The sequence below is a fragment of the Hylobates moloch genome, unplaced genomic scaffold, assembly GCF_009828535.3.
Source record: "Hylobates moloch isolate HMO894 unplaced genomic scaffold, HMol_V3 SCAFFOLD_2, whole genome shotgun sequence".
Lineage (NCBI taxonomy): Eukaryota > Metazoa > Chordata > Mammalia > Primates > Hylobatidae > Hylobates > Hylobates moloch.
This window is the reverse complement of record NW_026652277.1, coordinates 4935254-4961427: the sequence shown is the minus strand read 5'-3', so window position 1 is coordinate 4961427 and position 26174 is coordinate 4935254. Positions and strand designations below refer to the sequence as shown.

General features: G+C 38.7%; 1 protein-coding gene across 3 annotated transcripts; it reads left to right on the top strand.

Moving 5' to 3' along the window:
• The first annotated feature begins 1229 nt into the window (after positions 1–1229).
• AKR1C8 (aldo-keto reductase family 1 member C8) lies at positions 1230–20890 on the top strand. Of its 3 annotated transcripts, XM_032142983.1 has the most exons (10): positions 1230–1243; positions 3485–3554; positions 11643–11810; positions 12686–12802; positions 13815–13892; positions 14703–14825; positions 16000–16109; positions 16908–17073; positions 19055–19128; positions 20632–20674. In XM_032142983.1, the coding sequence occupies exons 1-10, from the start codon at positions 1230–1232 to the stop codon at positions 20672–20674; spliced, it is 963 nt and encodes a 320-aa protein (XP_031998874.1). The 3 variants fall into 3 exon arrangements, with proteins under 3 accessions (XP_031998874.1, XP_031997426.1, XP_031998096.1); XM_032141535.2 differs by lacking the exon at positions 1230–1243 and having other exon boundaries at positions 3416–3554; positions 19055–19137; positions 20632–20890; XM_032142205.1 differs by lacking the exon at positions 1230–1243 and having other exon boundaries at positions 3462–3554.
• Positions 20891–26174: the final 5284 nt, after the last annotated feature.

The following is a 26174-nucleotide window of genomic DNA, read 5'->3' as shown; positions in this document are numbered from 1 at the left end:
TTTCTGACCTCTTTCCTAATCCTGCTGTTCCCAGATCACATGTGGCCTTCCCTGGCTGCAGGGACTGTGCCCTTCAGGATCCCTCTGCCTGAAGCCCTCTTCCCTCAGCTGTCAGCAAGGCTGGCTTCCTTTCCTCCTTCAGGTCTTTTCTCAAATGTCTCTGTCTCAGTGAGGATTCCCTGCTTAAGCTATTAAGCTATTTGTAATTTCAATTGTCCCTGCATTTTTTCCGTACTCTACCCCTTTCACTGCTTTTTTCCCTTCACAGTGCTTCCTATCATACAACATGGTTTTCATTCTATGTAATTATTAGTTTTTTGTCCATTTCTGTCTCCTGGAAAGTGAGTTCAATGCAGGCTTAGATTTTTGTCTGTTTTTAATGCCTACAGCAGTATCTTGCACATTATAGCTACTCACTATTTACTTTTGAATGAAATACACTTTCATATAATTCTTGAATGTGTTCCATGGAGGCCATTGCAACATATTTTCTGGCACTCCTTCCACCCCCTTTTCCAGAATTGCACGTGTCCTTCTATTTCCTTGGGTGCCGTGCTGTATTATAATTGCCATTTGCATTCTGTCACCTTGTGTAGGTTTTAAGCTGCTAAGGTTGTAGTGACTTGTGTGCAGCCACACAGAGTTGATCTAGTTCCTCTGCTCAGATCCTCAATGGGCTGCAGTAAAGGCATAAGTCTAAAGCAGGGTCTCCTGAAGGCTTAGAGGGGAATAACCTGCTTCCAAGGTCGGGGGGAACTGGCAGGGTTTGGTTTCTTCTGGACTGTCTGAATGAAAGCCTCAGTTTTGAGCTGGCTGGTGACCAGAGGCCCTACTCAGCTCCTCTCCATGTGAGCCTCTCCTATGTTGCCACCAATTTTATGAAAGTTTGAAAACTGAGAAAACAGTAGAGTTTCCTAGCACAATGGAAATTACAATTTTGTATTTCCTAATGATGGAAATAATATCACTCTTCTTTACAATAGCCAATTGTTTAGAATAAAGACACGAGTACTAGTCACAGTTGATGAGAGGGCATTACCCACATTATACAGCGTCATAAATACCAGGAGGCAGGGATCACAGGGGAACAATTTGCCATCTGCCCACCTCTTATCCAATAAACCATGAGCTCCCTGAGAGCATCTTATATCCTTGGTAGCTTTTGAAAACCTGAGGAAGTAAAAATAGTGCCAGGAAGCCACGGACGAACACCTTTCCAGTTAGGGAAGATGGATTCTGAAAAGTGCTTGCTACAAAGCATGACGTCAAATCTATAAATGTTTTAGGATAATGCTTAAGGCAAGTTTAAGGGAGCATGAAGCCCTGCTTTGGATTTACTAAGAATAAAATTGGCCCACTCTCTTTCACTAACAAATTTCCTAGACTGCTAAATTAGGGAAGTGAGAGAGAAATGTCTCTTACTTGGGTAAACCATTTAGTGCAAAATACAGGTTAATATTGCAAACATGTTAGACAAATTTTTAATCCAGTGAATGATGAGCTTCAGGCTATTACCATTAATAGACATGCTTTTCTTGTGACTTGACACAGAACTTAGCCCCATCTCTGTAGGGTTCTACAGTTTTACCAGTGTAATATAAATAGTATACTTACCAGATTTATAGCTGATACAATGTTGTGATAATTATAAACTACAGGGAATCAGAATCAGGCCGAATTCGGACCTTGCCTAGCCAGAGCTATGGGTTCAAAATAAGATAAATGACAATGTCATGTTTCAGGATTGCCTCTAAAATACCAGTGGCACAAATACATGTTGGAGAAAGCACCACATAATAAAAACACCAAAGAAAATACCACTTAGGCATCTTATCTAGCCGAAGCTCCTTATTAGTGGAGAGTGTGATTTCAATGATGTGATTTTTTTGACCTGCTTCATAGAAGCTAAGAGAATAAAGGGCACACAGAGAAGGTTGGTCAACCTCACCCAGGGAGGTTATAGAAGAAGTCATCTTCTCTTTTTATGATATTTCATAATGTGGTAATTAAATCTATTACTTAAAATTTGAAAAAAATAAAAAAAACGATGAAGAGGTGTTTTTAGCAATAACTGGTGACCCTGCTGATTATTTCAAAGTCTGTTATTTTATTTTATTTTATTTTTTTGAGAAGGTGTCTTGCTCTGTCGCCCAGGCTGGAGTGCAGTGGTGCAATCTTGGCTCACTGCAAGCTCCGCCTCCTGGGTTCACGTGATTCTCCTGCCACAGCCTCCCGAGTAGCTGTGATTACAGGCGCCTGCCACCATGCCCGGCTAATTTTTTGTATTTTTAGTGGAGACAGGCTTTCACCGTGTTAGCCTGGATGGTTTCGATCTCCTGACCTCATGATCCACCCACCTCGGCCTCCCAAAGTGCTGAGATTACAGCCATGAGCCACTGCACCCGGCCCAAAGTCAGTTATTTTGAACCATTTAAGGTATTAACCTTGGTCCAGACCTGTTGCCCTCACCTACAGAGGATGAAAGTGTCCGAAGTGAATTATGCAGAAGGCCATTTAGGCTGAGCCTCTTGGCATCTGAATTGGATGCCATTTTTAATTTTCATTTTTCTCATGGTTGCTGTGTGTGTGTTTATGTTTGCAAAAGCAATTTAGGCCCTGGAATTCCAAGCTGTTCTGTTAAGACCCAGGCTGCTTTGCTGTCTCCTATCTTTGTTCAAAACAAACAAACAAAAAACAACAAAAAGAAGGAGTCGTAAAGGATGTTAGACTGTAGGAGGTGCTTTTAGGATAAGTAAAAGATCAGAAACCCGCTGGAGACCAGGAGGGAGTTGAGCAGGCTGTTCTAGAAAGAGGCAATGGCTGGAACAAAGGCAAGAGCATAGAAATTTATCCACGATCTCAGACAAGCTTTTTCTGCAAAACGTTCAAGGAAACAAGTCGGAGAAAATGGAGTGGGGCTTGACACAGAAGGGAAATACACTGGGAGTAGGGGTGGATGTTCCTAAGGAATTTCATTACATGCGTGGCTGGCACCAGGCCTCAACTTTTATTCAAAGAATTCTAATAAGCTGTTTTTAAAGGGATTAACAATCAAATATAAGTGAGAAAGTTAACTTCAGTTCTATAGTAGAATTAGTGTTTTGAAGTGAGCACCCTAATGATAACTTTGCATCTTGTAAAGGAAGTCTAGTGTACTTATCAAGGACAAATTGGCATGGTTCATCTTTCAACTAAGGAATCAAGTGTGAACAACATGGAGGAGAAAATCAAAGTCCTCTGGCATTCACAGCCCTTCTGAATGAGTTTTCTGTAAAATACTCCCACAGAGACACAAGAATCAGAGAAAAGGCACTGGACTGATTCCAGCTTCATTTTGAAATCATTGGCAGCTGTCATCTCCAACCCGCCCATCCTGTATTTGGTGCAAATAAAGAACGCAGGAGCCTTGTCTCCTACTGGGCTGTCAGTGAGGAAAAGGAGGAAAGACAGATTAGCTGCGGATGATGTCGGATCTGAAGCAAAGTCATTCAGTGAGGCTGAATGATGGACACTTCATGCCAGTGCTGGGATTTGGCACTTATGCTCCTGATCACGTAAGTGGACCCCAGGAGGCTGAAGTTTCTTTTTTTTTTTTTTTTGAGATGGAGTCTCGCTCTTTCGCCCAGGCTGGAGTACAGTGGCGTGATCTCAGCTCACTGCAAACTCCGCCTCCTGGGTTCACGCTATTCTCCTGCCTCAGCCTCCCGAGTAGCTGGGACTACAGGCACCTGCCACCACGCCCGGCTAATTTTTTGTATTTTTAGTAGAGATGGGGTTTCACTGTGTTAGCCAGGATGGTCTCGATCTCCTGACCTCATGATCCGCCCACCTTGGCCTCCCAGAGTGCTGGGATTACAGGCGTGAGCCACCGTGCCCGGCCTAGAGGCTGAAGTTTCTTAGGTTAGCTGTACTTGCAGGGCAGTCATCAGGCAAGAGCCCTGCACTTGGTAGACAGTGGATGCTTGGAAGCACTCATCTGGGATTCCATTTAACTGTCTCTAACTTGCCCCTCTCAAGGTCACAGAGATCTTTTTTGCATTAAGTGGCATGGCAAGTTATTGATTGTGGGGATTCTAAGATTGATAATTTTGTGGGCATATTATCTTTATTAAAAGTATCAATGTTACCTAATATCTCAAATGCTTTCCATGTATTTTAGGTGTTTTACATGCATTATCTTATTTAATTCCTTAACAACTGGCCTAGGTAAGTACTCATTAAAATTTGTTACATTTTAAAAATGCAAGCTCAGGCTGTTCTCATCTTTTGCTCTGGTCAGAGCCACTCTACTCTTGGTTAGACACGTGAAGGGCCAAGGGCCCAGGAGGAATCAAAATCCAAAATGAATACTTAGTGGCAGCTTTGCTGTGAGGTTATTGGGGCTGGAAGTATTTGCCAGAGAGTTTCAACCATCCAAACTTTTTGCCATATAAGAAGCCACTGTGATTCTGTTACAGTCTCATCAATGTATTAAAAATATAGTAGTCTTTCATTTAGAGGGATTATCTGAAGTTTTTTGTCTTATGACTGAGAAAATTAAGGATTGTGTAAGGAAAGTGTAACTCAGCTTGTCCTGGGACCTTGGTCTGGGACCAATCAGAGACTAAAGTGAGTTTGGTCCAGGACCTTGGTCCAGGACTAATCAGGAGTTGAAGTGATAGCTTGGCCCGGGACCTTGGCCCAGGAGCAGTCAGATGCTGAATGATAATTCACAAAGGCTCATCTCACAGTCCACATGTCCACAAAAGGAAAGGAAAGTGCCCACCAGAACCCACTGGAGCCCACCATATACGTGCCCACAAAAGAAAAAGAGACTTGCCTAGAAGTCTGTTGGTTATACAAAAGACAAATGTGTTTCTCTGTTGGTTCTTGTTCTCATATTAGTGCAGTTGTTGCCGTGTCTTAGGCCTAAAGGACAAAGGCATTTTTACGTTGGGCCTTGTTTTTTTATCTGAGTGAGCTGGAGGTTTGTGTAAGTTTCCTTATCTGTGTGTGTAGTGTGATTTTTTTTTACACTGTTTCTCTGTTTAAAGGAGTTTTACCAAGAACTCTCTCTAACTATTTAAGTTTTTTCTCTCATTTTTACCCTCAGGAGTGAAGTCCCTAATTGTTGTTAGGGAGATTGGGTGTTGACTTTTCTGGCTATTTTTTTGTCGGATGATGGTGTCATGTGGGGAACAGTAGAGAGTTCTTCCTGGGGTTGGTTTATGATCTTTGGAAGAAAGATATGTTTATGTGTGGTGTTATTAGTATTATCATTTAGAGTTTGATAGTTTTTAGGTGAGAAGAAATAATTTGGGCTATTAGAGTACATGTATTAAAATGAAACAAAGGGGGATAAGGACAGTTTAAAAGTTCTGAGGTTGTTGATATGTGCTGATAATTGGTAGTTATAAATATGTCTGTTAAGATTTCGGTGAATGGAGCTTGGTTTTGGTTAGTTTTTTTGGTCTTCTTTTCTCAAATAAAGCAATCTCTGGATTATGGGTATTCTATATATTCTTATGCCCTGGTAGGATTTGTGGGATAATTGTTCAGAACTAGAATATTGTTCTAAATTTTATATTATTTATTTATCTTTTACTGTTTATATTTTTTGTTGTCATCAGAGATTGTTGGTTAGTTCATAAGAATAAGTAGGGTTAGTCTAAAATGTAGGTAAACATTTAAAAGTAATTAGTGAGACTAGAATTTAATGACAAATATATGGCAAGTTTGACACACCATTTTTCTCTCTAGTTCTTATTTTTGTCAAAAACAAATCATGATAGTATAGGACTGAGTTGTTTGTAAAATACATTTTAGTTTCATATTTGGTCTGATTATTTGTATAAAGAGTAGTAAGAATAATTTTTTTTTTTTTTTTTGAGACAGAGTCTCACTCTGTTGCCCAGGCTGGAGTGCAATGGCATGATCTCGGCTCACTACAACCTCTGCCTCCCGGGTTCCAGCAATTCTCCTACTTCAGCCTCTTGAGTAGCTGGGACTACAGGTGCATGCTGCCACACCCGGCTAGTTTTTTGTATTTTTAGTAGAGACAGGGTTTCATTATGTTGCCCAGGCTGGTCTCGAACTCCTGAGCTCAGGCAATCTGCCGGTCTTGGCCTCCCAAAGTGCTAGGATTACAGGCATAAGCCACCACACCTGGCCTTACAATAATTATTTTATATAGGGTTTTTAAATTGGTTTTGATGGAATTCTATTCCATAAGTAACCTCAGATAATACCTCAGTTTAAAGTTGAGTCTAGTCATGGGTTTGTACTCTCAAATATTTATGAGTTGGGTCAATTTTTCTCTTTTTGAGGTCCCAAGAATATGGGGTTCTTGGGCCTGTTAGAAAGTGACATTCTTTATTTACTATAGGTTAGGAACTCTGTTTGGGAACTGCATAGACAAGGTATGAGGCCAGTTTTTCTAAGAGGATTTTATTGGTTTTGGAAGTTAAGTTTTATTATTTAAAGGGAAATATATCCTTCCAGTCAAAGTCTTGGTAAAATAATCATTTTTAAAAATTGTGTCTTGTAAAAGAAAATGGATTTTTATTGTACTGATGTAAGCAATTATATTGTTATAAGTCTTGGATGTTTATAATTTCTGAATTTCAGAGGAACCAGGTAGAGATAAATAAATATGTTTTAAATTTTGTTCACTTAAGTGTATGTTATTCAATCATTAAAAGTTGTAGTTCTTTCAAAAGTTTTTTTGACTCTGAAAAAAACAAAATGATGATCAGTAATTTTTTAGTAAAAAGTTAAAAAGGATTACTTCGGTTTTCTATTAGTTTATTTTGCTAACTCTTGTTCTGTTTGATATTTATAAACATTTTAGTTTTTTGTGAGTCTTCCATTTTTTTGTTATTAGAAACTTGTATTTGAGAGTATTTGTTAAAGTCTTATAGTTGATTATAAATCATCTTTTGAAGTGGATTAAAACAAGATAACAATTGCCTGTGAATGACAAAATGTCCAGGGTAGTTGTAGTTAAGAATATGATTGACAAAGTAATTTGGTTATTTCTGTGGTTTACAATAGTTTAACACAATAACCTTAATTATGATTGACAGTATATATTTAGACATTAGAATCTTAGACATCTTATATGATTTTGGAACAGATATTATTATTGACTGAAATATAACTTGAGGAAGATTAAATATCATTTTGGCAGTCTCACATATTTAAATATGTCTAGTGATCCTGTTTACTTTTTTGGGGTTGTTTTAGGGGCCTTCTGTAGTATTTAAACATTAGGGGTCAGGGAAGACAATCTTGAAACTCAAGTTTGATTTTGGGAAGCCTGTCGAATATGTTAGAAGTTTAAAGCCACTTGATATTATGAAACAGAATTTCAGATTACCATAAGTCATTTGTTTTGTTAAAATGATTCAAAAATTTGAGAAAGTAAAAACTTTTTATTAGTCTTTATTATGACATGAAAATCTTGTTCAAAAGAAAGTTGAATTTCACCCTTTTATTAGTTTTTTATTAATGTCAATCTCAATTTTTAATGAAACTTTATAGATAATTCTATTTAATCTCAACCAATTTGACCAGGAGATGAGATTTTTATAAACCTTTAATAATTCTTTATACATTTTGTTAGAGTAGATTAGCTTCTTAAGAAAACCTTGTTGTGTTTTTATTTCAATGTTCAATTTATGAAAAAACTGATTTTTTTGTCAGTCTTTTAATATGTACATCAGAAAGTGCTTTCCTTTTCACATCTCTGTGGGATCACAAGAACTCTCATTAGGGTTTTCAAGGGATATTGTCTCTCCTGTTACTGGGAATGGAGATCTTGTCTCTTTTTCATTCTCTTTCCCCTTTTTACTGGTTTTCTTTTTCAGCTGTTTACAGGAAACATGTTTTCATCTCTGAATTTCTTTGTTGTCTGCAGAGCTCTCTGTTTCTCAGTAGTAGTTAGGGTTTTGTTTAAGAGTAACATAATATCTCTCTATGTCCTGAATGGTATTGCCTGGGTTTTCTTCTACGGTATTTATGGTTTTAGGTTTAACATTTAAGTCTTTAATCCATCTTAAATTAATTTTTGTATAAGGTATAAGGAATGGATCCAGTTTCAGCTTTCTACATATGGCTAGTTGGTTTTCCCAGCACCATTTATTGAATAGGGAATCGTTTCCCCATTTCTTGTTTTTGTCAGGTTTGTCAAAGATCAGATGGTGGCAGATATGCGGCATTATTTCTGAGGGCTCTGTTCTGTTCCATTGGTCTGTATCTCTGTTTTGGTACCAGTACCATGCTGTTTCGGTTACTGTACCCTTGTAGTATAGTTTGAAGTCAGGTAGCGTGATGCCTCCAGCTTTGTTCTTTTGGCTTAGCATTGGCTTGGCAATGCGGGCTCTTTTTTGGTTCCATATGAACTTTAAAGTAGTTTTTTCCAATTCTGTGAAGAAAGTCATTGGTAGCTTGATGGGGATGGCGTTGAATCTATAAATTACCTTGGGCACTATGGCCATTATTTTGTTCAGAGTCTTGGGGTCAAAGGAATCTCAGTGCTTCAGAATGCACTTGAGAAGAGTGCATGCTGAAGATGGTTTGTTACTCATCTAGAAAAGGGAGGAGAAAATATGTCCCTTAGTCTCTTTCTTCCTTTTAGAGTGACCCAGGATGGAGAGAAAGATAGAAAGGGTGTCCCCCTTTTCCTCTTTTCTCTCATCCTCCTGGTCCCAGTGACTGTTAGAGGAGTCACCCATGGATGCAAGTGTCACCTTCACCCATAGATCTGAACAAGTTAGTCGTTAGTAGTAGTCATGTTCACCTGTGTAAGGTACTAGTTCTGTGTTTTTCTAGGTTTCTTAGATCATAAGCCTCCCTGGAAGTACCCTAGGTGTCTGGGAGACATTGTACAGTAGTCAGATTTGGGTAAGAACCTTTAATGAAGGGACTGTTTTAACCTCATCTCTGTCTTTTCTAGCTATGGCCCTGGTAAAGCATTGCATTTCTAGAGAATGAGACTGATTGACTATTAAACATAAAATACTCTTTTTTGTTTAAATGTCAGTGTAACTGGATGTAGAACAGGTATCTCAAAAGAACCTGAGGATTGAATGGCTGTCCTCCCTCTGATGGGGACAGCACTGAGGCTAGAATTTGTTTCTCAAGAGAAGTTTCTTTCTGATTGTTGAAAGTGGCGTTTTTCTGTTCACAGATGGGGAATGAAGTTTGATCACTGTTAGAGGGACATAGGAGGGAGAGGAATTGGGAAACCAGAGGTTTTGAGCCAAGGGCTGACAAGGCTCCCCATGGAGAAAAAATCCTATCCCTCTAGGTGGTGTTGTAGGGTCTGAAATGTTAGGTAAAAACTCTGACTCCAGATTTTTTCTAGGCAGAAGTTAGAGGTTTGAGGCTTAATAGGCTGCTCCTATAATATGCCCCACAGTGGAAAAAAAAACTAATTTGTTTCATAAAGCAACTGTTAAAATTCACTGGGCAGTGGTGAATTTTTAGATGGAGGAAAGACAACCCAAATGGAGAGGGAGGAGGGTATTCACTTGTGGTGAAATAACCCCCTATAGAGTGTCATGAATGTCTATCAGTAGGGACAAAAAGGTCCTTATTAGGTGAAAATTTAGACAGAAATGTTGAATTCCCCTTGTTTCTAGGGAATCAGTACCTATTTGAATTACATTCCTGATTACTACAACACTGGCTGAGTTTACCCAATAAGAATATATCCACAGCTTGTAAAAATGCTATAACATTGTATACAAAGAAGGAACAGAAGACATGATAGCCATGAAAAGAGAGAAAGAAAATGCAGTAGGAAAGGCTAGAAGTTCTGGTGCCAAAGCCCTGACAGGCTGCTGGGAACTGGAGTTAGTGCAGGAGCCTTCAGATATACTGAGGTGTAGTCTTGGCCAGAAACTTTCAGTTGTCTTAGGACCTCTTTTCAGCTGCATGCAACAGCTAGGTCCTCCATGAAAGAAAACTGGAGTGGAACAGAATCAACATTCCCAACACCTGAGGATGATGGGGATTGACAAAGTCCTCTCCAGGAAGCCTATCCCCTGAGTCTTGTAAGGCGGGCAGCTGCCCTATTCACTGACAGGGGCCCAGTGTTTTGTTTGCCCTTGAGAGAAAAAAAAAATCTAAAATGAAAGTAAAGAGTTTGGAGGTTGGCTCCTGCTCACCCTTCCCATGAATCCCATTCCCAACCCATGTACCAAAAATATGTTACAGTCTCATCAATGTATCAAAAATGTAGTAGTCTCTCATGAGGTATCACCCAAAGTTTTTTGACTTACCACCAAGAAAATTGTGGACACAAAGGGTGAGGTTAGAAGGAAAGTTTAATAAATGAAAGAAGAAATCTCTCTGTAGTAGAGAGGGGGCCTGAATGGGTTGTCACCTGTGAGGTTGGGTCTAGGGTGTTCTGAACTGGGAAGGAAGGAATATGTTGAGTGGACTTGGAGAAAGTGTTACTCAGCTTTGCCTTGGACCTAGGCCCAGGACCAATCAGAGACCAAAGTGAAAGTTTTGTCCAGGACCTTGGTCCAAGACTAATAGAGAGTTGAAGTAAAAGCTTGACCAAGGACCTTGGCCCAGGAGCAATCGAGGCTGTAGTGATGATTCTTAGAGGCTCGGCTCACAGTCAAAAGTATGTCCAAAAAAGAAAAGTGTCCACTGGAAGCCACTGTAGCCCACAGTGTACATGTCCACGAAAGGAGAAGAGACTACTTTCTAGAAGTCTGTTGGTTATGCAAAGGACAGAGGCATTTCTATGTTGGGTCTTGTTCTCTTATTAGTGTAGTCGTGAGCATGTCTTAGGCTTAAAGGACAAAGGCGTTTTTATGTTGGGACAAAGGCATATCTACGTTGAGTCTTGTTCTCTTATTAGTGTGGTTGTTGGTATGTCTTAGGCACAAAGGACAAATGTGTTTTTATGTTGGGCCTTTGTCTTTTATCCGAATGGGCCAGAGATTTGTGTAAGTTTCCTTATCTGTGTCTGCCTGATTTTTCAGGCCATTTCTCTGTTTAAAGAAGTTTTACCAAGAACCCACCCTAACTGACTTTTTTATCTCAATTCCACACATTAGGAAATGAGAAGGGAAGACTTAGGAGGCATAATGTCATAATGGGGACTAGATTGTGCTTCTCATGAAATACACTATTCAGCCATCCACTCAGTTTACTGAAGGGAATTTAAAGTGTCACATTGGTCACAGTGAGGTAGGGGCAGCTTTAGGGTTGCTTTGCAAGAATTGCTCTAAAAATGACAGAACAATGTGCTTAGTCTTGGTAGAACTATAACATGAGAAGTCAATTTACAACAGCTGTCAGACAGGGCCAGTTGCTTTCAATGGCATAATTATCCATCTTATCCAGTAAGTATAAGGCGTGTCTAACATATGTTATATTCAATTTCTACAGTTGATTGATATGGAATGAGAAATGATTTTTCCATGCTCCAGGGTGAAGCCGATTTCTCTAATTTATTTGGGAATAGAAGTTATACTGGAGTTTAATCAATGTCCTCAGAGTACAGGTCTATCACTGAAACCTGTGTCATCAAAATTGGAGGAGGCGGCCAGCAGAAACCACCAGTGAAAATGCTATTGGGGGAAATGCATTGATTTTCTCTGAGTTGGGCAGATCAACAACTCTTTACTCCTGTCTTATAGACTCCCAAAAGCCAGGCTGCCAAGGCCACCAAAGTGGCTATTGACGTAGGCTTCCGCCATATTGATTCAGCATACTTATACCAAAATGAGGAGGAGGTTGGACAGGCCATTTGGGAGAAGATTGCTGATGGTACCGTCAAGAGAGAGGAAATATTCTACACCACCAAGGTGAAAAGTTCTGTGTGTACAGTGGCCAGAGGCCACTATAAGTTCAGATATATTATTTTGAAATGAAAATATGGTCTAAGTTGAATTCTTTATTTACCTCCTAATATTATGAAGGCATATTATAGAAACAGAAATGACTTGCTTACTCTGAAATATTTTACTGGTAGAACACAATTCTTCAGTGTCTCTGAGCATCAGACAGTATTCATATATAAAATGGAAATAATAATACTTATCTCCTTTAACTGTTGTACAGATTAACCAAGCCACTATGGGTCCACTCCTTCAGTTCTTCAATAGGAGCTCTTAGGATGTAGTAAGTAAGGTCAGATATTAATCAGAAAAGCGATCCAGACAAGAAAACACTTTTTCTCAAATCAGCATTGAGTTTTCTGAACTCTTTAAAATTATCCTAGATGGAAATCCAGGCTTCATATGTAAACAGAGCTGAGGTCTCCAGGGATGCACCCTGTGTGTGTTTACATCGATAACAACTTATTTTTAGAATGTAGGTCTCTCAGAATAATTATTTCTAGGAATTTATTATACAGGACAAGAGATTCTGTTCTCCCTGTCCTGCCATTTCTTGACTCATTTCAGTGGATGAATTCTCTAATCCTTGATACATTGAAGTTGATTTTCCTGCCCCTTATTAGTTTTACTCACAGTTTTCTTACATTGCAGTCATTCAAGGAAATCTCAGTACCCCATCAAGGACCTGATTTATACTGAGTAGCATATATTTAGTCCCAGCTCTTTTAGCTTTGGACCACAGTGTTTTAAGATGCACATCTCAATGTCTGACCATAAAGTTTAATTTTGGTCCTCAAATGTGTGAAATTATAATCCATTTTTGTTTCTTTTGGTCACTGCAGCTTTGGGCTACTTTCTTTCGGCCAGAATTGGTTCGACCGGCCCTAGAAAGGTCACTGAAGAAACTTGGACTGGACTATGTAGATCTCTTCATTATTCATGTACCATTTGCTATGAAGGTCAGCTTTTGTTTTTCCTTGTTATGCCCAATACTGTTTCATCATGGTTATAAGCACCTGAATTATCTCATTCTAGCTTCGTTTCCTGGGTTCTTCTTGAGAGAGGCAGATTTGAGTGAGGTGCATAGGATTGCCAAAACTTTCATGAGTATCTTGCACAATTGAGTGACTCTACCTTCAAGATTTTCTGTCTATCCTTGTCCCCCAGCCTTAAGGGGGATTCAGATTCAATGATCTCACCTCCTCTACCCTAGACAGTTGAGGGCATTGCCCTGTATTTCTCAGTGCTTGTGTTCCTGAATGGAGGCCCTGAGCCATTAGGATCCTCAAGAATGTTGAGTTACCACAGACTGCAGAGATAGAATGAGAACCCCCACCTCTTTAGTGGGAGGGTCTCCCGTACGTACCCTTCAGCCCAACAAAAGACAGATACCTGGGATGGTGCATGTGGCACAACTGGGCTCCTTTGGGCTTCGCTGATCCAACCTCTCATCACAGTGGACATTGGCTGAGCACATCTGACGTCCTCACTGTCTGAGTCGGGTGAGCCTAAACTGGGGCTAAACACACTGATGAATAGCTATATTAAGTGCTGTCCTCCACATTAGCTTGTCCTTGGGAAACAAAATGAATTCCAACAGTAGGGACCTCATTCTTAGTGACGAGTAGGGATGTGTGGAGGATGGAGCCTGGAGGTTATCTTTCTTTCCACTCATGTCTTTGTTTGCACACACATACACATATGTACACATAATCCACACATGCATGCAAACACACACATGCAAACACATTTACACACATACTCACACACACACACACACATATATATATATATATATATATACACATACACATGCACACATGCATGCACATGCAGGCACAAATATGCACACTCAGATTAATAATCACAGCCTCCTGAAACTCTTGAAGGTTGTTTGGCTGAGCGCCTTAGGCACCAGAAAGGAGAATTCCATAGAAAACGTCCTTCTTTATCTTCTTTTCTATTTTCCAGCCTGGGGAAGAATTACTGCCAAAGGATGCCAGTGGGGAGATTATTTTAGAAACTGTGGACCTTTGTGACACTTGGGAGGTATGTTCTGCTGCAGACACCAGGCAGCACTGTGTAGTGAGGTTGAAATCGCAGGAGGGAGGGGTCAGAAGAGATGGGATTTTGCTCCAGCAGTTGTCTGACCTCGTATGTGGAAATTCTCTGTGCCTCTGTGTTCTCTTCTGTGAAGTGAGAGAGTGGAATGAGATAGCCTCTACAGTTCATTTTAATTGTAACTTCTAAGGTTCTAAGTAGACATAGAAGCACCTTTGACCTTGCGATTAGGTTGAGGATGTGAGCCCTATAAGAGGGGTCAGGATAGAGAAGCACAAAAGGAGTCAGCATGTTTTCCTCAGATAGAAACACATCATGGAGGAGGGACAGCTGTGGACTGACTCAGCAGGAGGGTGGAAGGTGCAGAACAGTGAACTTGCCTTTGAAAAACCCATTTGATTGATTTTTTTTCATTTTTTTTTTTCCATTCTAGAATAGAGGTAGCAAAAAACCCTCTACTAACAGAAAACCCAAGAGTCTCGTTTGCTTATGACTCTGGTATAATTTGTTAAGGAACTACTGCATGTCTCAAGCCAGATAGGTACCATTGAAATAAGTGGGAGACAACAAATATGTCTGCTTGCTGTTCTAAGTATGCATGTAATAGAATCAAGGAGACAAACATATATGCATAGCAAGGTAATGCATTAGGAAATTGTATATTCAAGTGATAAAACTGTTTAATTCAGTCTAATATTTATATATGTTAAAACAGATTTCCAGCATTTACAAAGTCAAACGCCAATTGAAAAGAAAAATTTACACTGAAGGTCTACCACCCATATCCTTCCTCCCCAGGCCCTGGAGAAGTGCAAAGATGCAGGTTTAACCAAGTCCATCGGGGTGTCCAACTTCAGTCACAAGCTGCTGGAACTCATCCTCAACAAGCCAGGGCTCAAGTACAAACCCACCTGCAACCAGGTGAGCCCTTTGCCCACTGGGGCCTTCTCTGACTTTGTGCTCTTCACACACTTCGTGCTTAATCATGTCTCCAAGTTTCTGCTTTGATGTCATCTGTGTAGATGAGAGTTCTTTTCTCTCAGAAAAAGGAGATACCAGAGAAAGAGCAATTTGAGTGGGGTGGAAGAGCACAATTCTTCAGAGCGGGTGAAAGTTTCTATGAGACAGCCATGTGGAGGTGCTGAGTTGGGAAGTGGCAGCTTTGGTCTGGAGCTTGGGGTGGTCCAGGTAGAGATACAGATGTTTGGAGTCATTGCTTTATGGATGATAACTAAACTCACAGACATGGATTTGTTCTCCTAGGGAAAGTTCATGGATGAAAAGGAACAGGCAGGAAAATCCACAGGAGAGGGTAAGGCAGAGAGGCACTGGCAAGGAGACTGAACAGAAGCTGCCAGACAGGTGGAGACAACCAGGAGAGGGTGGTGTCAGGAATCCAGTGAAAGTTTCAGTTTTATGAAAGAAATCAAGTCATTTGTCCTATAAGGATTTCCACATCACTTACTAATGGCTTACTCATTGATCCACGTGACACACTTTGACATGTTTCTTTTGTGCTCCCTGTAAATTGAAGCTTAGTGCTACAGATCTGATCTTATTTGATTAATGCCATGCGAATTTATGAATTTTAGCCAATACGTCATTTTCCATTCATCATAATTACTATTTTTTTGATACTCAAATTTCCATATTTTGACCAGCAGGAGCCTCTTCAAGTGAGATCCTGTGTCCTTTGGCAGCATATGTCATTGTCATTCTTATCTTCTCTCCTTTCTAGAGTGCGAGCTTTTCTAGGCTCAAATGGAAACTTTCACACTCAGAACTGGAATATGCCCTTCCTCTAAGGAATCTTGGTTTCTTTCAGTAAAAATGGCTTTTAGAGGCTATAATTGGGGCACAAGGTATTTTAATAATCTTCAAACATGAATAGAAAAGGGACAAGAAAATTACTGTATCAGTATGGCGAATGATGGGATTTGAAGATGCTTCAGAAGGTGCATGGGGAAAAGGGCCAACATGAAAAGTAGAGTACATCTATTAATGTAGTATTACACATTCCTTCAGACCAGTTTTAAATTTGCATGTGGTTATCGGCTCATATATTGTGACACCTTTTGGTCTTGAAAAATTACAGGTGGAATGTCACCCTTACCTCAACCAGAGCAAACTCCTGGAGTTCTGCAAGTCCAAGGACATTGTTCTAGTTGCCTACAGTGCCCTGGGATCCCAAAGAGACCCACAGTGGTAATGAGAATATCAAAGAGTTAACCTATGGTGGGAATTCTGCTGATGCTGAAAAACCCCTATTAACGCTAAGTTTTAAAATTGTATTATAAAAAAGCTCAAAGATTAAAAACGAAAAGCAACGGTGTAGTTGTTCCCATGTATCACCACTGAGCTTTAATGTCACCAACATTCTTTCCTTCCTGTTTCATCTATGTGACTACTTACTCCCAACCCCACTCCTAAAATAAATTTTAAAGTGATTTTTCGGTAAAATTTGCATAGGCTGTAATGCTGTACAATTTTGGCAAATGGACATACTCTGTAACCCACATCCCTAATGTGGTACACAAACTTGTTATTTCCCAAAAAAGTTATTTTTTGCTCCTTCTGAGACAATAACTTCTCATTGCTAGGAAACTATTTTCTGATTTTTTCACCTTAGATTAGTTTTGTGTGCTCTAAAATTTCCTATGAAAGGGATCATGCATGTTAGTTTGCACCTGGCTTCTTTCACCGTATCTGTGAGCTGCATTCATGTAGCTGTGAGTATCTGTAGTTCTTTCCACTTTATTGCTGGGTATTATTCCAGGGTATGGATAACTTGTTTGTCCATTCACCTGTTAATGGACAGCCTTACTGTTTCCAGTTCACTGCATTTATGAATGAATCCATATGAATAGTTATGAGACTGTTTTAAATCAAATTGTATTGTGCCCACTCCTCTCAACTCTCTGGAGAATCTGGGGAAAAGGAGCAGCACACTCTAGATTTTCCATCCTGCATCCTTCACATCTGTGTCTGTTCCGTCCCCAACAGGGTGGATCCCGACTGCCCACATCTCTTGGAGGAGCCAATCTTAAAATCCATTGCCAAGAAACACGGTCGAAGCCCAGGCCAGGTCGCCCTGCGCTACCAGCTGCAGCGGGAAGTGGTGGTGCTGGCCAAGAGCTTCTCTCAGGAGAGAATCAAAGAGAACTTCCAGGTACAGATTGAGCAGTGGCTCCAGAGTGAGCCATGGGCGCTGATCTGGGCGATCTCCCTTACATGGGAGAATGCAACACGTGTCATTCATTCCTGTGCTCTCCACTGTGTGCTAAGGGAGGAGGGCAATGTGGAAGGATTGACGAGAGAGCACTGAACTCAGAGTCCTCAGGTTTATCATCTCTAGGCTTGGCTTTGCCACTTACTAGTTGGGTGACACTAAGCAAATTTCAACTCACTTATTTTCATCCGTTTCAGGAGTTCTTCTACATGGTAATGAACTTTAAGGACCCTGATTCTTCTCCTTCACCTTCTCTACCTACAAATGTCTATTTGTATTTTAAAATCAAACCCAAATAAAATTAGCTGCTCTGTTAAACTACTGGGACACCCCAGCCCAGTTTTCACCACAAAAGCCCCTGGCATGACTCTGTTAGTGAGTTTTTTGTGTATTAATTTTACATCATTTGCTAATACTTCAGTGTGCTCTCTGGACTGTTAGAACCTAAATACAGTGGCTCCTTCTGGATTATCTTTTATTACCTTTTCCCTGGCAGTGACTCTAGCAGGTATGAAACTAGGTATAAGTTTACAGACTAACCAAACTAAGAAATTGACGAGTGAAGTTATTTTGTAAACCCTTCTCCACATCCACTCTGGACCTTATATTAATCACAGGTCTCCAACTTATTTTGTTTTGAATCCCACAAGAATTTTGAAAAAGTATGTAAGCTGTTTCTCATTTTAAAATGACAGCTACAAGTTTTATTATGAGTTTAATATTCATAAGAGATGACATTTGAGTCATATATAATGTATTTATTTCAAAATATTGTAGTTATAGGTTAAGTATATTAACTTGTAGAAAAATTAAATAGGTAAATCTAAATCTCATTGTGACAACTTAAAGAAAAAATGCCCATTTTATTTTTTGATCCAAATCAAAATGTTAATACCTGCTCTCATGACAATCATATAACTTCTGAAGTACATTTTTAAAAAGAGTGGTGGATAAATGTGTTGGTAGATAGAAAGAAGATGGACAGATATATATAAAGAGATAAATACATTAGATAGATAGATAGATAGATAGATAGATAGATAGATAGATAGAGATATCTGAGTCTCTCATGAAATTGTCTCCTGAATCACATAATGAAAGTAGTATTTTGTTTGTTTGTTTTACGAAAAATATCTGTTTTACTATTAATGGACTCCTCATCAGGGACTATGTGTTGACAAATGAAAACTACTCTGGACTTCAGTAAGAGAGATTTATTAAAAATGCAGAACTCTTTGAAAATAAGATCTAAGTGTCTCAAAGATCAATTAGTAAGCATTTTTTATAAGGAAGAGCAAACACAGCTAGTAAGCATTTTTTATAAGGAAGAGTAAATACATTTTTTATAAGGAAGAGCAAACACAGCAATTAGTAAGCATTTTATATAAGGAAGAGCAAACACAGTATTTAGGGGTCCTGAGGTGAGCAAGTAGAACAGCTGTCCAGAAAATGCTTTTTCTGAGGCAAACAGATTCTTGAGTGGGAATTTCCTGTGTTCTAAGGCTCTCTCATTCCAAGGCAGGATCAAGTTCCAGGGGAAGTGAGGAAACAAAAGCCTGACCAAGTGTGGACATGTCCAGGTGGCAGTTATTTTGCACACTTTATTTTCTATTTTAAAATAAAGGATTTCCTTTTTCTGCCTCAAGCAATTCTCAATAAATATTTTAGATTGATGAGTGCACACCTTTCTTTTGAGAAGCGGAGCCCAGTAGGAGAGGGATGGGATGGAGAAGAGGCAGAATGAAGGTGGAAGAGGTCTCAGGTGGAAGAGGTCTCAGGCCAGGTGCACCTGGAAGCCGATGAGGATGAAAATGCTTCCCCCAATGCCATCCTTGCCTCTGCCTCCTGGAAAGTCCTTGTATTCCCATGTAGAAGCTGCTGCCCTGGGGAGGGGTTAATGTGAGTGTTTTCTTCCTTTCAGATTTTTGACTTTCAGTTGACTCCAGAGGACATGAAAGCCATTGATGGCCTCAACAGAAATCTCCGATATGATAAGTTACAATTGTAAGTGATGCTTGTAGATTCTTTCACAGGCTGTTTTCTGTAGTATGCAGGGAAATGGGGGAACACATCTTCCCTATATCAGGAAGACAGGCCCAAATTCAGGCATGGGGTGAAATAGGAGATGCCCTGTAGCCTTCAGACCAGAGGTTTCCTCCAGGACTCAATCTCTGACCCAGCAGAAATGTGTCTGTAAGTGAAACTGCCAATGTCTGCACCATTGTGAATCCAATTCTTTAATGCCCTTACTATCTGTGCCTGGGTCTAGCACTCAGGGCCCACTGCCTATGAGTCTAGAAGGCTCAGTGTGTAGGACCTACAAACCTATAGGGGCCCATCATAACGTTCTCTTTAATTTATATTAAAATCAGAAGAAAAATGAATACAATAATAATGCATATGTAATAATGACTCCATCCTGCTCTATCTTTGTGTTTCCATCATGGCAATGGAAACATAATTTAAGTATTAATACAAGATGGGCTCATGAAGACAAAGGTGCCTATGTCCTAGGGAAGCCTTTATGTGGTATTCCCTCTTCAGGATACCAACTATTCCTGCAAAAATTTATGTTTTTCTTGGCCCTCTTTACCTACCACAACTTCCATTTCCTCAGCTATATAATCTCACCATGCTGAACTGTGAATGAACTACGAGATTAATAGAGCCTCAAATGCTAGTGACTGAGGTGTCAATGGCCTTCACCAAGATAAGATCCGTTGGAGTTTCTCTGGATCCTCAAGGCATGACTCTTACTCAAGTGTCATCTTTGTCCACCGGAAGTCCACCTCTGGGGAACCCAACATCCCTTGACTTTGGTTTATTTATAAACGTGACGTTCCAGTTGCTCAACTACTGCAGGATCTCAGGACTAAGGAGAGAGAAGGCTAAATAGAGAGGAGTTTAGAGGAGAGTTTAGAAACGGGAAATACAATTTTGGTTGCCAGAGTAAAGACTCAGCCTCCAAAAAAGATCTGAAGAATCCTCCTTTATGTAAAACCACACCAAGATTCTGAGAGGAAACAGTTTCAATGAGAAAAATGTGGGAAGTAACTTTTCTATACCCAGAGGCTAAGTATAAGTCTGTGATCTGCCTTATGAGACTGTGAATGCGTTGTCTTACTCATGTCTGTGGCCCTATGTCGGTATGACTCCTGGCACATTTAACTGCTTAGAAGGTACTCTTTAATGTCACTCAATTTAAAAGAACAAATTATAAAAAAGAAAAATGAACAGAAAAAGGAAAATAAACAGTAATTTTAATTACTAACAAGTATCTTTATAATTACATTTAAGTAAGTCATAATTGTGTTTTTTAGGTGTGGGTATTAGAAATGCATCTCATCTCCTCCATAGATTAAACCATGTGTGCTGAGGTACAAGTAGGGATGTAGTGGTAAATTCCGGAATTTTAGCCCATCCCAAGTGCATCTTCAGAAAAACTCTTTGACAGAATGGAAAAAAGTTACTAAATTAATATCATTTTTTCTCTTTCAGTGCGGCTAATCACCCTTATTTTCCATTTTCTGAAGAATATTGACCATGAGCTACTGAACATTAGTACCACAATTTCCTCCTTTTAGGTGACATAGAGAGGATTTCTGTATTTGATAGAGGAGTAGGAAGTAGGATCTGTAGTTGCAGATTGCTTGCCTTTCCTTTCTTTATTTTATGAAATGAAGACTTTAACAAGAAATTTGTTTTTCCTGATTATTAAAGTGATACCTATAAATTTTAAAAAATGAAAAATAAAAAAGAATACAAAACAAAAATGACCTGTAATTCTTTCCTTACAGAATACTTATCATTTGGTGCATTTTCCTTCATGATTTTTCTGAACAAAATGTCTGATATGGTTTGGATCTGTGTCCCCATCCAAATATCATGTCAATGATAATCCCCAGTATTGGAGGAGGGATCTGGTGGGAGGTTATTGGATCATAGGGGCAGTCTTTACCCTTGCTGTTCTGGTGATAGTGAGTTCTTATGAAATCTGGTTTAAAAATGTGTAGCATCTCCCTTTCACCTTCTTGCTCCTGCTCTGGCCACATGAAGACGTGTCTCCTCCCCTTTGCCTTCCACCATGACCGTAAGTTTCCTGATGCTTACCCAGCCATGCATCCTACACAGCCTGCAGAACTGTGAGCCAATTAAACTTTTATAAAAGTTACCCAGTCTTAGGTATTCCTTTATAGCAGTGTGACAACGGACTAACACAATGTTCACTTGTTTACATATGTGTTTTTATAAACTTGAAATAATCAATGTGCAGCTTGTATTCTTTTTAAATAACTACCATATTTTTCCAAGCTAGCAACTATTATTCAAATTACAGAATTATATTTTACTTGTTGTAAAGCAGTATATCTTTCAATGCATTTTGTTTCTTAATTGTCTACCCACATTTTGGCATTTTTATTATTTTTGTTATATTGTCCCATTTATTCATTTATTAATCAAGCAAAACTTTATTGAGTATCCATTTTATGCCAGACATTGTTTTAGCAGTAAATTAAATAGGCAAAAATTAAATGAAATAAAAATTTTAAATTCCCTGAGTTTGTAGTCTAGTGGAGAATGTCAACTATGAATGCAAGAAACATAAGTATGTAGTTGTTAGAAATTGCTAAGTGCTTGTAGGGAGATCCTTCTGCAAGATCTCTAACATTGCTGCACATTTGATAAGGCCACTGACTGCCCTCCATTCCACACTTTTTTTCAAGAAATTTGTACATTGAACAGCTTTGCCATATAAAGGTGGTAGCTCCCTCCGAGAAAATGAAAGACATGTTTACTGTCCAGTAATAAAAAGAAAAGAAAATATCTCCCCACATTAAAATCACAGCTTTAGGGGCTAAGAGAAAATTTTCCCTTTGAGCTCTGAAGAGTTAATGAAAATCACCTGATGAAAGGCAGACTCATTATGAAAAGGCATACAATTTAATTAATGTTGGGACTCATAAAACAATACCCTCAAATGAAGGCCCCAGAAGCAAAAGGTTTTCTCTGACCTTCTCCTAACCTGCTGTCTCTCAGTCCCATTCTTCTCCAAGGCTAGCCACAGAAACTAGAATCCCTCTTCCCCACAGCATTTCCATGAAGAAAAATGTTAATGTCTGAAATAGTCCACAGATGAGGTTTTCTAGAGTCCTTGAAGTATTTTTGAATTGCAATGGCCATCTGACAATTTTTCTGAGTTGTAGTTTGATCCTGGTGTTCCAGTAAATTTTCTGAGAGTTTATACATCAACAATCACAAAGCCACTTATACAAGTTGCTGTGATGATTTATTCTGAGCCACATAGATCAGTTTGCTTAAAAAATTTTGTCCATTTTTGGCAGTAACAGCAAAAATGGGCTAGACCTCTATGTATGATTCAAGCAAACAGTGGCATTCCCATATGGGGACTGGAAAGACAAAAATTATGTTTCAAAAAACTATAGCACACCTGCTGTTAGTTGTTCTTGAGTTTTTATTATTTTCTGTAATTTGCACTAAATCCCAAATTCTTTGTGGGCTACAAGTCCCCAAACTAGTGCTTTCAAATTTTTACTTTTAAAACTGGAAATTGCACTCTTTATCCTAGAACTCATTATTTACCTGATAGTATGCTGTTTGCTTAAATGCTATACTAAAATTATAGATGACAATAATAATGCCTTTGTTGTGCAAACCTTAGAATCCCAGCCCAGCCTGCATAAGTACAGACCTCACCTTGAGGTCAACTCTATTCCTACTATGACCCCTGTCAGCAGGAAGAAGCCAGAGTGGTCATCGGCCTTTTCCCATCTTTATAGCCCACACCTTAAGAATAAGGTGTTATAAAACTCAAAGGGGTTGGGTTCAGTGGCTCATGCCTTTAATCCCAGCACTTTGGGAGGCCGAGGTGGGCGGATCACCTGAGGTCAGGAATTTAAGACCAGCCTGGCCAACATGGTGAAACCCCATCTCTACTAAAAATACAAAAATTAGCCGGGCATGGTGGTGTGTGCCTGTAATCCCAGCTACTCAGGAGGCTGAGGCAGGAGAATCACTTGAACCCAGGAGGCAGAGGTTGCAGTGAGCTGAGTTGTGCCACTGTATGCCAGCCTGGGTGACAGAACAAGACTCTGTCTTAAAAAAAAAAAAAAAAACCCAAAGGGAAGAATTGAAACCACTGGTACAAAATTATAAATTAGAAAATTATTGCAGTGAAAGAGAAGGAAACAAACTGACTCCATCCTGATTGTAACCTCCAAGCTCTTCTTGTTCACTCATGGGCATAGGCTGAACTAACTTTTGGGGGAACTTAGTTTGTAGTTTGAAACAAAGATGACAACAGCCCTTTCCCAAAACAAACCCTTTCCTGCCTGGGGACTAAACTGCTTTTGTAGGACTAATATGTTAGCCACAAGATTAGAAATTATGGTTTATGAGCCATGCAGCTGGAGGCTATAAGATTCTGAACTTCCATAAATTGCTCCTGGAGATAACATCACTATTGTAAAGCCTAAGATCAGTGCTTGAGATATTTTGCAGACCCTGCACTTGATAGATCAGCTGGTGCCATCCAGATTAATAAACTGGCTCATTTGGTCTTGTGGCCCCTACTCATGAACTGACTCAGTGCAAGAGGACAGCTTCAACTCCCTATGATTTAATCTCCAACCCAACCAATCAACACTCCTGACTCACTGGTCCCCTACCCACCAAGTTATTCTTAAAAATTCCAATACCTGAGTCTTCAGGGAGACTGATTTGAGTAGTGATAAAACTCTGTTCTTCTATATAGCTGGAACAGTGTGAATTAATCTCTTTCTCTATTGCAATTCCCCTGTCTTGATAGATCAGCTCATTCTAGGCAGTGGCAAGGAGAACCCACTGGGCGGTTGCAATGTTGTCTTGATTAAGTCTTATTTCTTGGGAAACTGAGTCTCCTTTCTATCAAAAGTAGAGGTTTTTTTTTTAAATCTTTGCATTATTATGTGGCTAAATGAATGACTTATTTTACAGTGACCTTTGATTTTATTTTGTGGTATAAAATGTCTTAAGGCTTTGATATTTGACAAACTTTCCAAAAATCAAAAGTTCAAGTTACACATTTAGTCTTTTTTACCTCATTAACTTTTATAAATATTAGGGCTCCTAAAGTCCAAAACTTACATATTTGAGATGTTAAAATTATACAGGAAGCATTGTCAAATATGAAATAGTGTTTAACTTTCTTCGAGTGTGACTTATATAAGGGTGTTATTAATATGTGTTCTTCAATTATATGAGATTTCTATAATTCTGATATATCTTAGTATATATTCTTAATAATTATTATAATTTTTATGTTAAATTGGTGTATGGCATAAAATATTCCTTTGTCAATTGTGTCTTTGATCATGGCTATCCTAAGATTTTTGTCATCCAAAGACAATTGTTGTCTTAATTTGATCCTTCTCAAAAAGCAATTTATAATCACCTGTTGTCCAAGACTTGCTTCTTTAAATACATTCGCAGAAAGGAGTCCAATGGGTACATTTAAATGCATTTTTGTAGTAACCATGGAAATTGTGCCATTGGACTAAAGAAAATATCCTGGAATCCCCTCAGTGAAGAGCTAATATGTTCATAAAATTATTAGCTCCAATATCAAACAACATGAGTTTATCGCATGGGACCAAACTAATAGAAGACTAAAACAATTTTATGACATTTTGTTTAAATTATTGCTGATTCTTTTTGTTTTGTTTTTCGAAGTCCAGAAAACTTTATTCTTTTAAGTTATTGATAGCTTTCAGTGACTGAGTAAAATATTCTATTTTGAGCAAAATTTGAAACAAAATTTGAAAAATATATTTTCTCTTCGCCTAATTCTTCCAGAATTTGAAACGTATTTGTGAGTATTCTTAATTTATGGCAACATAGTTTATTCACATAAGTTTAATAAGAATGTGTTTGTTTTTGGAATAAGACACTAGTAATTTATCAAAGCTTTAACTGGAATGACATATTTGCGGAAATGAACAGATTACTTTGAGAAATGGAGGTTAACTTTATAAAGCCAATGAAAGTCCCTTGGAAAGACTGTCCTTTACCTTGCTTATGCCATCTACAGGGTTTCTTACCTGTGAAAAATAAAGAATGCCACTTTATGACAGGCCTGGGAACTTCAAGTTATTTTGAAACCACAAAAAAGAGAAAATAAACCAATTTATGCAATTTATCTGAAGGCACAGATACATTTATGGCTGAGATAGAAAGGTCTTTAAAAGTCTAATCTGAGATTCTTTTAAATAGCTTCAGCAAAGCCAATTTATAAAGAGCCTATTGAACAATAATTATTCTGGTTGCAATGTATGCAAATAATCAGGCCAAAAACAATAAGACTATGACATATTTTGCAAATAAATTGTTTCTATCATTATTTGTCTTTGACAAAATCTAGGGACTGGAGAGAAAAAATATTTTTCAAAAGAAACTATAGTACACCTGTTATTAGAGTCTACACTTGTCCATTGCTTCTCAGTTTTTATTAGTTACTACAATTTATATGGTCTGAATCCTAAATTATTTTCTGGCTACAAGTCAACAAAATTATGTTTTCATTTTTTTCTACTACTTTCCCTACTTGGAATCACGAAACATTTAAATATGTATAACAGCTATATATATATTTGTGCTTACTGACTGTAGAGTTTTTAGTAGTAAAGACAGAATCTGTCTTCCAGGATTCCTTTCCTTTTCTTGTTATAATCTGACCTTGGTATCTTTTTTTCTATTTTTTTCCTTCTTTCTGTCCCTGCTTTCTTCCATAGGACACAAGACTTCACAACCTCCTAGGAATTAGACTTCCTGGCATGACATAGGAATGAGCCTTACTAAGAAAGGAAAGAAAGAAAAATATATTCTTTGGACCCCAAACTCACTATGCCAGAAGGAAAGTTCAGCTTGGTAATGGAGTCATCAAAAAGCTGCCTTCCTTTTATTTCCAAACAGATAGCTGTAATTTTGCATGCTTACTATATCCTATGTAAAATGTAGATTTACTGAGTGCAAGACAAATGCACAAT